This window comes from Opisthorchis viverrini (genome assembly GCF_000715545.1).
Source record: "Opisthorchis viverrini unplaced genomic scaffold opera_v5_14, whole genome shotgun sequence".
NCBI classification, from domain to species: domain Eukaryota; kingdom Metazoa; phylum Platyhelminthes; class Trematoda; order Opisthorchiida; family Opisthorchiidae; genus Opisthorchis; species Opisthorchis viverrini.
In genome coordinates, this window is record NW_008751670.1 from 983,119 (window position 1) to 999,669 (window position 16,551).

Sequence of the window (16,551 nt, forward strand, 5' to 3'; positions counted from 1 at the left end):
TAATTGAGCCTCCACCAACTGTGTATAAATCAGAAAAGTAGTCAGATGTGTTTTTCACTTAAGCGTGGGAATGTGTTGACGAATCGCGATGAGATCACCCCAGGATCTAGTACACTGCTCATAAGGTTGCTGAAAACTCCCGAAGTCTACGTCCGGTTTCACCATTCTTGGGGTTTATCAAGTAGGCGTCAACCTTATGTTCTACATGACCACAAATTGCACGAAATTAGCGCAGTGCAGTCGTTTGCACACCAACTCTTGAGCAATTCGGATCCCAATAGAACACAAGGTTGAGGAATTCGTGTACCTGATGAACCCCAAGAAGGTTGAAACCGGTCGTGGGCTGCCAAACAGTTTCAGCAACCTCATGAATAGTGTCGTACGTCTACACAATGTATTGCGACATCTTGAATATGGTACCAACTGAAACATGAGGCGGCCTATTGAAGCATATTCATTTGCTTAAGAACATAAACGAGATTCAAAAGGGTTCCAGGTGATTTTTCAATCAAGACCAAAATGGTGTGCAGATGAGTGTATAAGGCGATCAATTTAAATTACCAGAAAGGCTATTCCACTCGGTTACAACAATGAGCGGAAATCAGTTATGGTGAAGGCTGTGACAACACATCGCACGAGAGAGTTGTCTTCATCAGGCACGGAAAGAAACGCTTGTAACTCAATTTGATCAAGGCGAAACTCTTGCAGGTAGATGAACACGTCTGTCGGTAGCAATTCTGCTTGCATACAGTAGTCACCAAGCCGCATACTTGGTTAGCCCCATCCTCATACATAGAGATCCATCCGCCATCTTCGAGCTTGGTAAACAACAGAAAAACTGTCAGTTTTTGGCTCAAGAGACACTCACCTGAACTGCCGATCTTCCCAAGGAACTACAGGTCGAAACTTTTCTCCCGTCGCCATCTCCCACAGCAAGTGAGTTTGGGTTCACCAAACCAGTTCTAACTTCATGCGGTTTTTCTGATAGAAATGAATGGCGTTGAATGGCGGTGATCACCGAACGACGATATCTGAGGCTTCCACGGTTGGTTTGAACAGGCTCCGCCATGGCCTCTTCATACTTCTGTCGATGAGAAAAGTGGTACACTTCGGTCACGCATTACGTCACAACGTTGAATACTGGGTTGCCGCGAAAAATAGCTGGCCTAAAACTACTGCGTGCTGGGAAGGAATTGGCACATAAAGCAAAAACACTATAAAAAGAACTCGAAGTGTTCTATGGCGACAGGCGTTCTACCGGACCTAAAATGAAGACTAATATGAGATTATGTTAGTAAGTGGTTCATACCTCTTTCATGTCAATACGTACCTACTACGATCTGAGGATGTTAAAGAGTACACAATCTTTGGGGTTCTTATAGCTCGACTGAGCGCTTCATTTCGGGCACCTTAACGTGTAAAGTACAATAGGCCGAACAAACTCGAGGGTTTTCGCAAAAGATATCAGTCAAAACCGGTTAACAAGATGCTCAGATTTTCTCCAACAATCATTGGATGTTGGTGGCACTGATAGAGATGTCGCAATACAACCACAAACTAGAAATGTGCTACGTCTTTTTGATATACGGAGGTTCCGGAGGTAAGGACAGCAAAATGTTTCTTCAGTGACAACTTTTGGTTAGTTTTGTCCATCTACCGTGCTGTCTGACAGTGTAGGTTCCATTCGTTCTGGTAGAAAGTCGTGGTAGGTAAGCCCTATCGCTAACTGTACAGTAGTTCGTATCGAGGGGTAAATTGACAATTTAACATGTGAAAAAGTACCACGACAAAACTCCCTGAAATTGTCATGCTTGACTGGTTTGGTCAGCTATCCAGAGACCAAAATAATGGCAAACAATGATCCAGAGAAAATCTTTCATTAAAGAATGACTTGATTGCCACTCGCATAACTACCTCGAGGGCTGAATCCAAACTGGCTGTACTCCGCTGTCTCCCGTCTAACCGATTACGCTTTGAGAGCAACCTGCGCGACTCGTCAATCAGGCACGATATTTCGGATGGCCAAACCGCAGCTGAAGGGACTCGTTGGACCGGTGGATGGGCTACCAAAAGGGGCTGCTGTGTGTAGTGTAGTCCACCGGCTCGGTAGTCGGACTGTCGCGTAGGATTCGTCGGACCCCCATACTCGATGAACTGTTCGGACTGGTCCGTTTCACCTAAAGGCAACGACCCACTGTGACTCTGTATGAGGAAATTCACTGAGTCTTGAAGAGCTCGATAGCAATCATGGATGTCCGCCAAAGGATGGACAAAACTGGATGACGGATGGTCCTGCTTTACAACAGGTGAAGACGTGGGAACATATTCTCCTGGGACCTCCTGTCTGTTTGTACCGGATGGAACGGACAGCGAGGTTGAGGGAGAAGAGTCAGAAGTTGACGAACTTCGTTCAGGTCGCTTAAGAGCAACGGGGGCATAGCCTGGGCGAATGGGTGCTTGACGGAACATGGCATTATCCCTGGGAACTGAAAAGAGAAGCAGAAAAGTGACCACAGACGATCTTAGAACTATGTGTTCATAATACGGTCCTAGAATAAAAAAAGAAAACAAATGAACCAGTTCCGCAGATGGGATAACAGCAAACTGGCAAATGAGGATGAGCTCATTAGGGACCACGTGGAAAGCTGTCGACAACCATGAAACATCGTCAGCGTTACAGCTAACTCTGATGTCCATCAGGGACAATTTTTCCTCGCACTTCCATATACATTAGAAGACATTCCTTCTCACTTAAGAAAGAAATTTTCTTTCTATCAGTTTAGAACTTAACATTCTATACGTACATGGTTTTCATTGGTCTTCTGCTACGTTCCACTTGAGCCGGCTCTCGATGTGAGTGACAAAAGCCAGTTGGTCGATTAGGAATTGATGACCCTTTGGCTATTCTATCCGGAGCTGGTTTGGTGTTTTATTGGCGCGTAAGTCCATCATGGTTAAAAGTATAGTTTCACAGATTCCTCAGGCAACCATTTGCCACTGACCTCCTGATGTCGGTTAGTTTTACACTTCTGTGCTTCCAAGAAATCCAATGGGTGTAAAAAGCTCTATCTTTGATAAAGTATTCCGATTGTTCACAATGCTTAGGAGTCACTGACCAAAGTCAGTTTGCATCTTGTTGAACAATTGAGCGCCGTGAGGTGTACAGCGTGAAGGACAGCTACAACACAGTGTAGTCGGGTACAATGTTATAATCTGACGTTTCGGGTTCCAGGAACAACCTTTCTTTCGAAAGCTTTTCACGATCAGTCGGTTTTATAAATGGTAAGTCTCCTTTAGGGTCAATGAAAATTCTCCCGTGGTCCAGTACAGATTTGGATGGAAAAACTCGGTTAGCAAATCTCATTTTACATTCACTCTGCCGACACCCAACAGAGATTTAGCTTGACCTAGCTGATTGGTTCTCCGTCCGCCTTAAAAGCTCGACCAACCTCGCAACCTAGTCACTTGGCCTGATGAAGCTTTTGCGTCAAAAGCGAAACGTTGCCCAGCAATAAATCGACCGATTGTCGCCAAACGTTTTCGAAATGATTGAGAGCCGTTTCGAGCAGTGAAAGCCATCTAGAAGAAGAGTTTTCATGAGTGGGTATGTTAACAATCAACCTGGAATGTTCCACGCGATGTGTATAAGGCTACCAAATGACGAACAGGGAGACACAGTGAGAACGAAAAAGTGTTTGCGCACCGAGTTACACTTTCATTACCTCACCAACTGGTGTCATACACTACGAGGACAAGAGCACCTCACTGCCTGAGTGCGACTCGAACAGTATTTTCCAAATGTATTGAACCAAACCGATCGGACTCATCGGATGATAGAAAGCTAGATCTGAGACAATGAACATATGTTGAAAACACCATCTCACTGTTACAAAACAAAATAGATGAAAACATACCAGACGGCGCAGAAGTCGGCAACTGGACATTAAGTGGTGCGGCGTCACCACCACTGGGTTGCGTGGTTCCTACATACGTTGGCAGGCTGTCAGATGGCCTAGTGGACCGAGAGATGATAATATTGCTTTGTCGCTGACGCCAAGAGCCAGTCACGGGAGTATCATGATCAAGAGGGGTGGGAGTACCGGACATTCTTTGCAGCCGCGCTTCGAAGTCCTGAAATAAAAGTAAGATTGTTCTTTTTTTCATCAGAAGCCATCTAGCTGCGGTATTTTTGTGAGAGTATCTCTAACAGAAAAAGTTTGGTGACCGACATTTGGGCTGGTGTAGGCTAGAAGGAGGGAGGTAGGCTCCGAGGTTATATGCCCTAAGCACGATTCCGGCAGATGTGCAATGATAATCTCACGAAAAGGAGTTCAAAGAACAAATTAGGGCACACGATTCTGCAAAACGTATTTTCTCACCAGTCAATCAAGGAATAGTAAATGCTGTGCGAGGTTTACTAATTACCGGTACAAAACAGCGGTGATGGATGCATAGACTGTTTGGTGCACAAACTCGAACTGTTTGGCATCAAACAGGCTGGCTGCCGTATTTTGGCAACATCCAGTTGACGACGAAATGACCAAAATATGGGACTGATAACGCAGCTCCATAGTGAGTGATCAATTGGGATGATTTAATTCAGCAGTCATGCTCAAGTGTCTTGCTTTGTCAGTATACATACGACCTTGAAAGACAATTACATAGCCATTGGACCAACAGTCCGGCGCAAATGCCCGGCCCATAATTCAGCAAGTACGTTATGGACAAACTGTATGTGTTTTTGGTGAGTAATGGTGAAGTATGGGCTGTCATGGACATATACGTGACCCGATCACTTTCAAGGGGATTCACCTTGGCAGCGTCCATATTCTTCTGGAACGGACAGTGGCTTGAATGAGCAAGTACACTATCAGTCTTGACACTAATAGGGTAAATGGTCATTCTGGTTTGCTTAAAGAAAAGGAAATACCATTCATCTGTCTTTGGAGTACGGCGTCAATCCTATCAAACTAGTTTCTGGGAACAGACACACAAAACAGGCAAGTGAAAGACGTGGATGAACGATATTTAGGACCGTTTTTGACCAAAAACTTCATCGCGAGTTAGTTGAGGCACAGTAGGTATGGATCAAGAGGAAAGCATAGAGCGGGAGAGGTGGCATGGGGAGGGGAACGAAGGGTTGCGCCAACCTTCTGTCTTTTTAGAGCAGCAGAGTAGCATATGGTGAACAGATGTTCCCAGATAGCGCTGCTGTCCAAGAACACGCGATAAAAATATGTACTATATGGAGCAACTCTTTCTCAATCCAAATAAACTGACAAAACTTGGGGAACATAAACGCTGAATGGGGGTATGAGTGATAAAGGATTGGGATGTGCTCACATTGGTTTTAAAAATGACATCTTATGGACCAACTACGGTCATCAGATCAAAGCTTTCAGGCGTTATTTCATCCCTTCGGTCCACGACCGCTGCTCTGAAGAGAACAGAAGGGTTGAGGTAGTGCCAGGCCGATGAAACACAGCTAAAAAAATCTAAGGTCCACATTAAAGATCCCTTCGAAGTTATTGCGCAGCAACAAGTTACATTCTGACAAGAGTGAGCTTTTGTATTTTAACAAATAAACGGTAAGTCATGTGAAGTCATTTAACCAGTTCACACAGCTGAAAAGTATCCCAAACGGAACCAACTGCCGAGGAATGGCAACAGATGTCACCAACACGGGGACTTCGCCTGTTCCAGCAAAATTAAGAACTCCGGCATTGGGTTGTGTGTGAGGAAAGTAGCCGAGTCCGCACTTCATTTTGTTTGTACTGGGGTACTTCGTTTCGAAAACTCGCGAAAAAAGATATAGTCTACATGTTGATGCAACGTTCTTTCATGGCCTAGCTCACAGCTGACATACCTAAAAGGGAGTTAAAATTCAGCGAAGTTATTAAATGGCTAGAGGTTGGAAAGAATACTTGAGCGGACTAATTGAGGTTGTTCAAGGGAACAGTAGATAAGTACACGTAAACCCATTAATTTTTCGACTGAAATATTCGCGCGGAAGGTTGATCAAGATTATCTTCAACGTCCTCCGGATTTAGCAGCACCAAGAAAAATCTCACACTTGCAGAACGCAAGAAAAGCGGCCCAGCAAACGAAAGCTAAGTGAAGTGGGACAAACATACGGCGGGTGCCCTTATCAGCTGGGTCTCTGTCTCATTGATGGGATTTTCATTTGCCAATGATCTCGGCTTCCTTAGAGAATCCTCTTCCTAGCTGTCAACAGCTCTCCACACCTGGAAGCCTCGATTGACTGTACAAAGATTACGTTGCACGTTATAGGCAAAATACCAGTGAACATTGTGTGGCAAATTCCAAGGTACCTTAAGACGAAAAAATGTGGGCGCTACTGTGGGCGAGAGTGCGGTGCTTCGGATATCTGAAAACCTTTACTGAAGCCGTACACTCGGGGTTTCATCCACGACGCACATAAACGAAGGATGGACGGTTGTGTTGGCCTCGCTGCGATCCACTTAGCATGTTTGGTGAGGGCCTGGAACAGTCGTGCAGCAGATGCACGTAAACCGTGGATCAGGTGAACAAGACTACCCATTCTGTGAACGGTTTTCGCGGGTATTTATTGCCCATTGGACACATCGTCCTTTGCTTGCTTCAACAAAACCCGTTATTCGGGGATGAGGGCCACATCGGTCCATGGAAAACATTTGTACCAAGCCTGCAGGCTGGACTGGTCGCGAAGCCAGATGCACGTGTTGAAAATCGTCTAGCAAAAAGCAGTTGTTTTCGATAGATATTCTCACTGAACTAGGACGTAAGGCCGACAGACTGCGCCCACCTGATGATCCCCAAGAAGGGATGAAATTGATCGTGAGCTATCGAAGGGTTTTCAGCAACCTTATGAGCAGTGTAATGCATCTAGTAATGTTATTTTGCTGTGCGTCATTCCATTTTCTCTCAACTGAACTGTCGGCCGAGGTTTCCGATAGGTCGAACGTCAATGAGAAGTGTTGGACTGAATGCAGGGTCTTACAGTTTTACTGTTTTCCACTTCTTTTTCCATGAACAGTTTACAATCGATGGGTTCTGGCTGATTGCCTCACTCGATTGAGGGATAGTATTCGAATCCAAAAGTGCTCTAGCTAGCTGGAATATGAGTAGACGCAGGTCTGTCTGCTTTCCACACGAAAACAAATTAAACTGGATAACAAATGTTTATCCGTTTTGACAGTGAAGTGTCTGGGCTTGGTAAGCAATGAGGTTAATGGGCCTACTGCACAATCTACGGCAATTAATATTCTACTAGGAATGGTGTGTTGCATGCTGGGGTTGCATGACAGAGCAACGTCAACGCACCAACCATGGGTGTCTTAGCCACAACATTTGGAAGCGTTCGGAGTGGAGTAGAATGGAAGAAATACTCGCAAATCTGTTGTGATTTCATTCGCATTCTCAGTTCGGTAATAGGTGACTTGATTACCGGATAAAACCATGTTAGACTTACAGAAACGCTGAAAATGTACTGGAATGATGGTCGGGGCGAGAAACAGCGAGTGTACCTTGCATAATTGAGAAATAGCGCCTTTCAATTTCACTCTAGTGTTGGGTACAGGGTACAAGCATACGAGGGGAGCACCAAGCAGTCACTGAACTGTTCGGACGGATTAGCTGGTGGCAGCTAACTGTTAGATTGTCAGCCGCACTGAACTCGCCTAGACATGAAAATCATCAAAATAGTAAGCTGTGTCAAAACTGAGTCAATCTTCAGAAAATTACGGTTATACCTCAGATACTGCTACTTACTACCTAGACTGTACTAGTTCAGTAAAAGCATGGAGCCAAGTGCGTGCTAAAGAAGGAAGCGAGGTGTTTCTTGCAGCTCCTAATTTTTGCCAAGGTGTTTCGACCATCATAATACATCTGCCTGATTTTAACCGTTCATTCACGTTACATCCGCCTTCGTCGTCAAGATACTATCAATAATCCGCAAGTTTACACGGGACAATCCCCATCCCGACTCCTGCTTCAGAACTTCAGTGGGAAAGATCTTCCGGAAAGGAACATTCTCTGTGGCCCACGCCTGCGGATGGTCGCCAGCGACCTTGTGAACAAACTCTCAAAGACAGGACAATCCCAGGATGAGCGGAATACCATTTCCATCACAGTGATGATTTCGCTACTTCGGAAGGATAGAGATAAATATACACGATCGCTTCCTTACTAAACGGCATTCAGTTACCAACGATTACCCATGTGATAACTTAGTTTTAGCGGTGAGATATGGCTGCGAGGAATTCCACAACAGTTACAAACTAAACTGACGAACCAGCTAAACGACAAGACCAGTGGACTCCAGCCATACTTGTTGACGATTGCAGACAACAGGCCTTGAAGCACATCAACAAATGAAGATGAACTTTCAATGTTAGACAGTCATCATTGTCAGTAGCATCGACAGCAATACCATCGCCTTACCTATAACTTTTGGTTATTGTTTAGGACAGCATAATGTGAAGGGAACAAGAGGAGAAATAGAGACTAGCAGCAGTTGTTTTTCGATCGGGTAGATGTCGATCCGGTAATAGGCTTGCAATCGCTTCATCACATCATCATCCAACCGCGCACCCAACTGCACTACATGCTACAACTGTTTTGGCTCCAAAACGAAACCTATGTCCGTAAAACTGTTCGGCTTAGTTATTTCCCCATAGCTGTTTAACAAATATGCATCCCAGATATGTATTCATTTGGATATCTTTCACAGCCTGTCCAGTGTCATGTGCATGACAATGCATTCACAGGATGCCAACTGTGCAGCCAAAGTGATGAATACCAATCATTGAAACAGTGGGTACATCAACCATCAAACCGGACGGGCAGGTTGGCTTATCATGCGATTGCTCCGGTCCTGGGACAAACTACTAGACCCAATACGGCATTTGGGTCAGTTGGCCTTCCAGTTCACCGTTCAGGTAGTAATACCTCCGGTTTATTCCGTATTTAAAATAGATCGATTGCTCGACGATTCCTATGGCCAGTGAGTGAAAGAACGCACTGTCTCGGTCATGATAAGTACTGGCGCCGGACTAGATCAGGTTTGCAGGTCGCAGTTTGAGGAGTATAATGCGAGAAGTACGAGCGTGGTTCACCCACGGATTGCATCAAGACTGCATAGTGAGCCGGTGAAGGATGGAACTGGAGATTATCCGGATATGGAGCAAATACATTCCCACGATTCACTTGGGACAGTTTCCAGATGATCATTGTAAAAAGCTAAGCCACTCAGTGTCCAGTGTATTCAGAGTGAAACAACCCAAGGAGGTCCCGCTGAATATTCGAATGCGAGTTGACAGTCTACGGCGCGTCAGCAGGACCCAACCATTTGGATGGAGAACCAGGGACGAGATTGACTGATGCTTAGACATTGAAAAACAGAGCTGCAGTCAACAACGCTCCAGTTTCAAAATCACTGTCACCAATCCGTATCCCTTAAGAATCTAGTCTCAACAGAAGGCGGGTAGCATAGTTTTTGAAGCAGCACCAAAATTATTGTTACTCAGGAATGAGTGCCCGATTGTTACGCAGCTATTCTACCAGCTAATTAGACTAAAAAATCGACAGTTCACACATGTTCTACTTGTAATTTACGAAGAAAAGTGAACAGTCCTAGTTATCATCCATCCAAAGACCGCGCGGAATAAACGTGCCAAAGGCTCGTCCTCTCAAAAATGCTTACCGTTACCATGAATGTCGGTTACAAGAGGCTGTTCATGTGAAAATCTATTCTATGGAGTAAATCCTAACCTCGTTCAACTGAAGATGCGACGAAGGTTTTCAAACGATGTCTGACACAGAGGATCAGCCGCCGCAGTTCAGAGTGGGTAACATACAATGAGAATTGTTAAGATCATAAACGGTACTTTGGTGTGTTAGACACCATATATCATGTTTTCCAAAATGTAAAAGTGATACACGATTATTGGGATGCAAAGTTATCTGAAAAGGACACACTAAATTCAATGAACAACTTGGCAAAAAAGGTTAAAGGGAACAAAAAAGTCTGCTCACTTTTCGGAAGCTTGTAACTTTCTTAATAACGTGCATCCTGAACACATCACCAAAAATGACAACGATTTGAAATCGTTGTTCTGAAAGAATGACTTCATGTCATGGTTTGCGTAAAAACAGGACAAACAAACGGACACAGGGACCGGCCGTTTTGCTGCCTCACATCAGTAACCAATCAGCGTGAGGCACGAGCAAGCCCTATTGGCCAAAACTCTCCAGAGTCCCTTCGTTCGCTTCGCTAAGCAAGTCTGAACCGAGTCATCTGATGCATAGCACTTATGCTTAGTGAATGCACTTGGCACCGTACAACAGGCCTCTTACAAATTACGTCAAGCGCGCATCATGATAGCTTTGGCTGACGATCCTCGTTTGATCTGATTCGATCAACAGGATGTGGTCTTGAGACTTAGCTGATGAAGAAACCTACCGAATGTTGTTGACAGCCAGTCTGACTAGGAAGTTTTGGTTGAGTGGTTGATGTGGCACATTGTTTCCGCGTGCAATGCAGTGGAAAATCCGCGTCTAGTTTCAATCAGAATGTGGAACTTGTGGTAAAATTCCCCCATTCCTATTTGTTAGTTGCATACCCATCAGTCAATATGTTCAGCTGACAACTGAGGTCATTGAAACTTATCTATTTCGTTGGTGCATTGACCGATGTACTTTTCTGAAGCGCACATTAGTATGTGAAATAGGACTTTATGAGGTTGAACCGTTATCTACGACGATCCCTCCTAAGTGGTCGTTTCTCATAGGTTCTCCACTGTAGTTCTTATCCAGAGAATTACCTCTTGATACCAGGTGATCATCTTCCACTACTTGCTGAAACACTTTCCAAATGGAAGATACCGCGAGGCAAACGGGTGTCTTGGAGAAGAGAGTACCAGAGATCAACCACATCAATGTTTGGCGATCTCACGTAAACAGTGGTACTGTTGCATCTATCCACGACTCACACTTTACAATATTCGCTATCACCTGGTGGAGCGGCCTTGAATGCATACACAATTCACGAGTATCAAACTGAACTGAGACCAAAACCAATAGCAACAAAAAACAGAAAAGGCTCCAGACAGCTTTTGGAACACCCAACTTTTTAAAAAGGACCTCTCAAAGCGAGGTCCATTCGAGGAGAGGCCGTGCCGAGAGCAAAATGAGACCTATGCACCTTTCCAGCATCTACCAGCTGTATTGGTCATTTGCCGCATGTTGGCGATGATAAGAGTGGAAAAAAGGAAAACGGATGAAAATGAGAAAAAAACAAACGGACTGAATGTTCGCTATTCATTCGAAAGAACGCTCAAAGTGGAAAATAAAAATGTGACCGCTAATGAATGATTTCACGTAAAACAGTGAGTTAGTTTGCAAATGCAACGGGATTGATGCAGTTAGAAGTATGCAGCACGGTACAAACCCTACTTCCGAGACATTTTTACTCTGGATATGCGTTGGATAGTCTTTTATATCAGCCCCTTTTCTGTCAAAAGTGGCTTTGAATACCTCCAACCGCCTCGAAGGCTATGCCGTTAACTTTTCGACTTGCCCGCTGCATGTCCTATAGCAAACCAAATACCGACCAGAACAGTGCAGTGTGGCAGATTTAATCCCTGTTGACACGGTGACAGATTGATGAAACGCACCAGCACAGACGGGAGCTCAGAGGACAATTAGGCAATAAGCTGGAAGAAGAATGTATGAGGCCGAGCAAACTTGACAGAAAAATTCAGCCGCATCCTTCACTGGGATGGTGAGGCAAGAGCATCAAAGGGGGCGAAGCCGTTATTTTGGAATCCAGTGTGGCGCTAAGCTTCCGTTGAGTTCAATGGATTGGAGAATCTTGTGTCGCGTGAGGCAGGCAGAGTTACGTTTGCAGCCACAAAAAATTCCCAGTTGAACGGAAGAAAGCCTCACGTTAACGCGTGCACATACACACACACAACGTGACCTTCGATTACAAACCATTTATGACAAGGTAGTAATGCTACAAGGCCAAAACAAGACTGTGCCCAACAGGAAACAAAACACAAAGATTTATCTTTAAGAGAAAAGATTCACTAATCCCCATGAGCTTATCAGTTTGACTACTTGGAAATATCCACAGATTCGAGCAAGGGACACCACTGAGTTGACTATCCTATGAATAGAAGATATTTTCTCCTTAAGCAAAGCAATCGAGAGTTTATGACATCAATCGTTCACTGTATCCGACAGTAGGAAATCTACGGTGAAAATGAGTTGACAAATTGTACTTCTTCCTCGAGTGACCATCACATGACTGTAAAGGACGTGAGGATAGTACACTACGTCTCTGTTGATGTTTGGATTCAGATCCCAAAAACCATTGGATTAAAAATTTTATCCAGTGATACCGATAGGTGTTGGTTGTTGACCTGTTCGCCGAGCTTGGTAATTGGCTTGCAAACGTTTCGTCACCTTGCAAGCCAATTGCCAAGCTCGGCGAACAGATCAACAGCCATCTGGTCAACAACCAATGAACTCACCCGAGCTACCAATATTTCACCACATTACCAACCGATAGGTGTATTGAACCACTAGATGCGACAATCGTCAAATCGGGTAGCTAACAACTGGCTTTAACTTCAAGGACAATAGAGGGGCTAAGGTGCAATGGGCGAGATGGTTCAATTGGTTGGAGCGCGAATTTACTGACCGGAAGGTCCGTAGTTCGAACCCGACTTCTGTCTCTCGACTTTCCCTGTCTAGGCTTGGGCGACCTGGCAGTATCCCAGCCCTCGTGCTTCCTTCGGGCGGCATGGCAGCTAGGCACCGAAAGAGTGCTACAGCTACGCAAGAATAACTTACACGATCCGTGGAACAGAGAGCGCATTCAGACCACGCAGTTTGGAACGGAACACATCAAACATTAGTCAAGAACAAGGGATTTTCAGAAATCCTCTATAAAGATTGATTAACCATTAACCACACTGACAAGCGATAAGCAACTCGATCCTTTTCAGGAATTGGATGGAGCAATTTCGTAAATACCAGAACGCAACACTGCTTAATAGGCGAATCACATTGAATTCGTAGATTGGTAAACCTGAAAGCATGCCAACTTACTGTGCGAGACGAGTCAATTTCAATCGGTAGTTGTGAACATACAGGTTGAGGAAGCAGACGGAATGCATCCACATCTTCGTTTGCCATCAGTTTGGCTGTCCGTCCTGGAATGAACTTGTTTTGGTATTGGTCTACGACCTGTTGCATATGGGAAAGTTGACCATCAAATCCTGATGACCCTAGATCTTCCACGCATTCCTCGGTTTCCAGCACATCCCAGAGTACATCCTGACCATTATTCGCTGAGCACGCCTTCGTTGTTGTGGTGCAATCCTCTGATCTGGAACGAGCGAGAAGCGCGCGTCGCTCGGTTGGCGAAAGCAAATCTTCACGGCTTTGGACGATCGCTGGTAAATGTCCCTGTGCAGCGAGTGTCTCATCTACATCTAGGACGTAGGTGGCTGCACAGCTTGGAGCCAAGCTGGTTACCGATGCCCTGACGAGCATATCACCATCAAAGGCTTCCGAACAAGAAGTGAGTGGAGCGTCCGTTTGGTGAAGTTCCGTGTCATCTTTACAGACCTCGATCCACGAAGAGTTAGACGCATTCAGATGTCGCCCAGACGAGTCACCCAATGAATTATGACTATCCACGTTAATCGGAGGCCTAAATGAAGGACAGTGTCCAAAAGCAGCATTGGAGTGCTCCTCCATTGTATAAGATTTCTGAGCCTAAATCAAAAAGGGATACAACACCTCAGAGCTGACGAAAATATGCCTCAAAGTGCACAAAATTCTACATGAATTGATTTGGATAGGAGTTCATGCGGAATGATAAGTATCTTCGTTCGTGATTGACAAAAATTTCATCAAATGCATGTAATCAGGTGCAAATGACGCGAAATATATGGTGAACTATTCATGTCACAACTAAATTAAAAAACGACCGAGTTTTGTTAGTTTTATGGAGAAAAAATGGTGTTTAGCGTACGGAGTACCAGGATGTACATCTTTAGATGCAAACTGATCTACATTGCTCAAAGTTGAAACCAATGAGCTGACCAGATTGAAAAAGGAAATCTTTCAGCCACTTGTTGGATGATAATTAGCTAAACCGATAGGTCAAAGTGCCAGCGGTCATTGAACTCACTGAGTCCTCACCACAGTTCATTAGGATCACCAACATCAATACCTAGTAGGTTCTAGAACCAAGCCAAAAGGTATGTTCTGAAAAATAATTCACCAGCTCTCTGGACAAGGAAACCCTGTAAAGCTCAAGGACACAACGGACTGATTGCTGACAAACAGCCAACCCTCTTTCGAGATTCGAAAACCGCTCAAAACATTGAGGAACATTCTCGGTGTCTTGTAGAGCCGCAGCCGACCGGATCACAAACTATAAGGGTTTGCTAAGGATGTCAGTCTTTCATCACGGTTTTTATTCGCAACTACATGGTAGTAAGCAACTCCAGTCCTGGAGGCTTTTAGGGACCGTAAAGAATGATACCGGCTATCTGGCTCCAGCTATTTCGCGCAGTATCAAAACTTGTAGACCGTTTTTAATTATCTGGATGGTTAACAAATGACGACCACTGAATAGGCTCAGATAGAGAGACACCAGAATATAGGTGATACGAGCGAATGCTTCGGAGCGGAAGTGGAATAAAACGGGATAATACCGAAAAAAACAGAAGTTCGCCGTGGTGTGTATGTCAGAAAAGGGTCAGGGAAGCTGGTCACTATGCAAATTCAATTTACAATGTAAGTAACGAATGAAAATCTTGCAATGCGGGAGAAACGTAGATCGCCAGAGTGCGAAAACAACAATCAACTCAACAAGTCACTATAAACACAATCAGGTAACATCAATTTTCCAGTATCTTGTTTGGCCAGATTGGATACGCCGCTGAACGTAGGGTGTGGTCAGGTTTCCGGAAAGCTACACTACGAAACTGGAGATGACAGTAGAAGCACCGATACGGATGTACACGAGGTGAGGAGTACCACCAAAGAAAGAGTTGGACGACTGAGAGACAGGGCTTCAAAGGGACGGAAACGTGTCAAGTCCAGTCAATACGTAACCTAACATGCACCTGCCTCCGGAGCAAGTGATTGGTCAGGAATCGATCCACCCGGGCGTTCCGACGAGAAGACTGTTCTATTGTGACACAGTTGAAAAGCTTTTGATAGTCTGCCGCCAAATGAAGCACCAAGTGAAAATCAGGTGGAAATTATTCCGTCCCCTAAAGACCCTACACTGAGACATCCTTCATCTTCGTAGTCCGACACCATTCTTCCAGACCCCAGTCACTTTCGCGAAGTGCTATACTGGACTTTTGACGAAAGGATTTGGTTAAGCTGTCATATCTTTTGAGATCCCACTAAGAAAGTCACGTTCTCGCCAGCGTTTTCGGCATCATCCGAAGGAATACAGTGAAATCCTTTTCCATCGACCAAATGCATCATGAATACTCCATCCGGTAACAAAACTAGTGCAGTGCAGTTAGAAAATACCCCGATAGGGAGAAAACCCCTCAGATGGAAACAAACTGTCTCCTAAAGCGCATTTATTGGTTAAACATGAAAGGCTCCTTCATAATTGCGCACAAAACTCGGGATCTCGATCCCAACAGCTGTCCAAATGGAGCCAATTGAGGAGTCAGCAGAACAAATTGGGGGACATGCTACTGACGGAGAAGAATAACGTGATCCATCAACACGGATATGAGGAATAAAACTGAAGAAATAGGTTCACCACCACCGTCGTTTTATTGCTGCATATGGATTCAATTATTAATCTAGGAACATGAAGCTTAAACGGGACATATCGTACATCATCATCATCATCATGGACAGCAGGACATCAGTGTTCAACACTGAAGCTTCGCTTTGAAAGTCATACTGTGAAGGAAGAAATAAAAGTGCTACTCTACCATAATTAATTCGACGTGACCATACCTCCAGACAGGTAATCTGGACACAAACTGACAAGAGGAGCGTCAATAAAATCGGCTGGCAAACATATCTTGCAGTGACTGGAACCAGGTGGATGAAACAAATTGTGAACTTAGTAAGTTCTTTGTATTCTTAGACATTGGGGTGTGTGTGAGAGTATACAGAGAGCCCTCCGAAAGCTTCCGCACACAAAATGGTGTTCGCAAGTGTACCGAACCTCTTCATTCCTATTTACTTTCGTGACCGATGAGATGAACGCTGGAAGGCCTTCAAAACCCCGGTGTTCAACTAGCCTGTGACAATAACCTTGTCGATCTGGAATATGCAGACGACATCGTTCTCGTTTTCGAATAGAAGGAGAGGGCGTAGGTGTCTTTGGATGAACTGACCTGTCCTTTGGTACGCACTTTGAACCCACAAAGGGTAAGGTCACGCTCGTGGGCACGCAGTCACTGAAAACGCCACTAACAATCAGGAGAGAGGTAATTTAATTTGCGGAACGTTATCCTGGAATCTGAATCAATTCTGATTTCGGTGTGA

General features: G+C 44.7%; 1 protein-coding gene across 1 annotated transcript in view; it reads right to left on the reverse strand.

Moving 5' to 3' along the window:
• T265_01307 (hypothetical protein) overlaps positions 1-16,551 on the reverse strand; it is a gene marked incomplete at both ends in the record, with an annotated part of 77,058 nt that overhangs the window by 10,038 nt on the left and 50,469 nt on the right. Inside the window, 4 exons of the mRNA XM_009165313.1 lie at positions 869-1,084; positions 1,915-2,486; positions 3,915-4,131; positions 13,117-13,788. Of these exons, the coding sequence (XP_009163577.1) occupies positions 869-1,084; positions 1,915-2,486; positions 3,915-4,131; positions 13,117-13,788 (1,677 nt within the window). The remainder of the gene's footprint in view (positions 1-868; positions 1,085-1,914; positions 2,487-3,914; positions 4,132-13,116; positions 13,789-16,551) is intronic.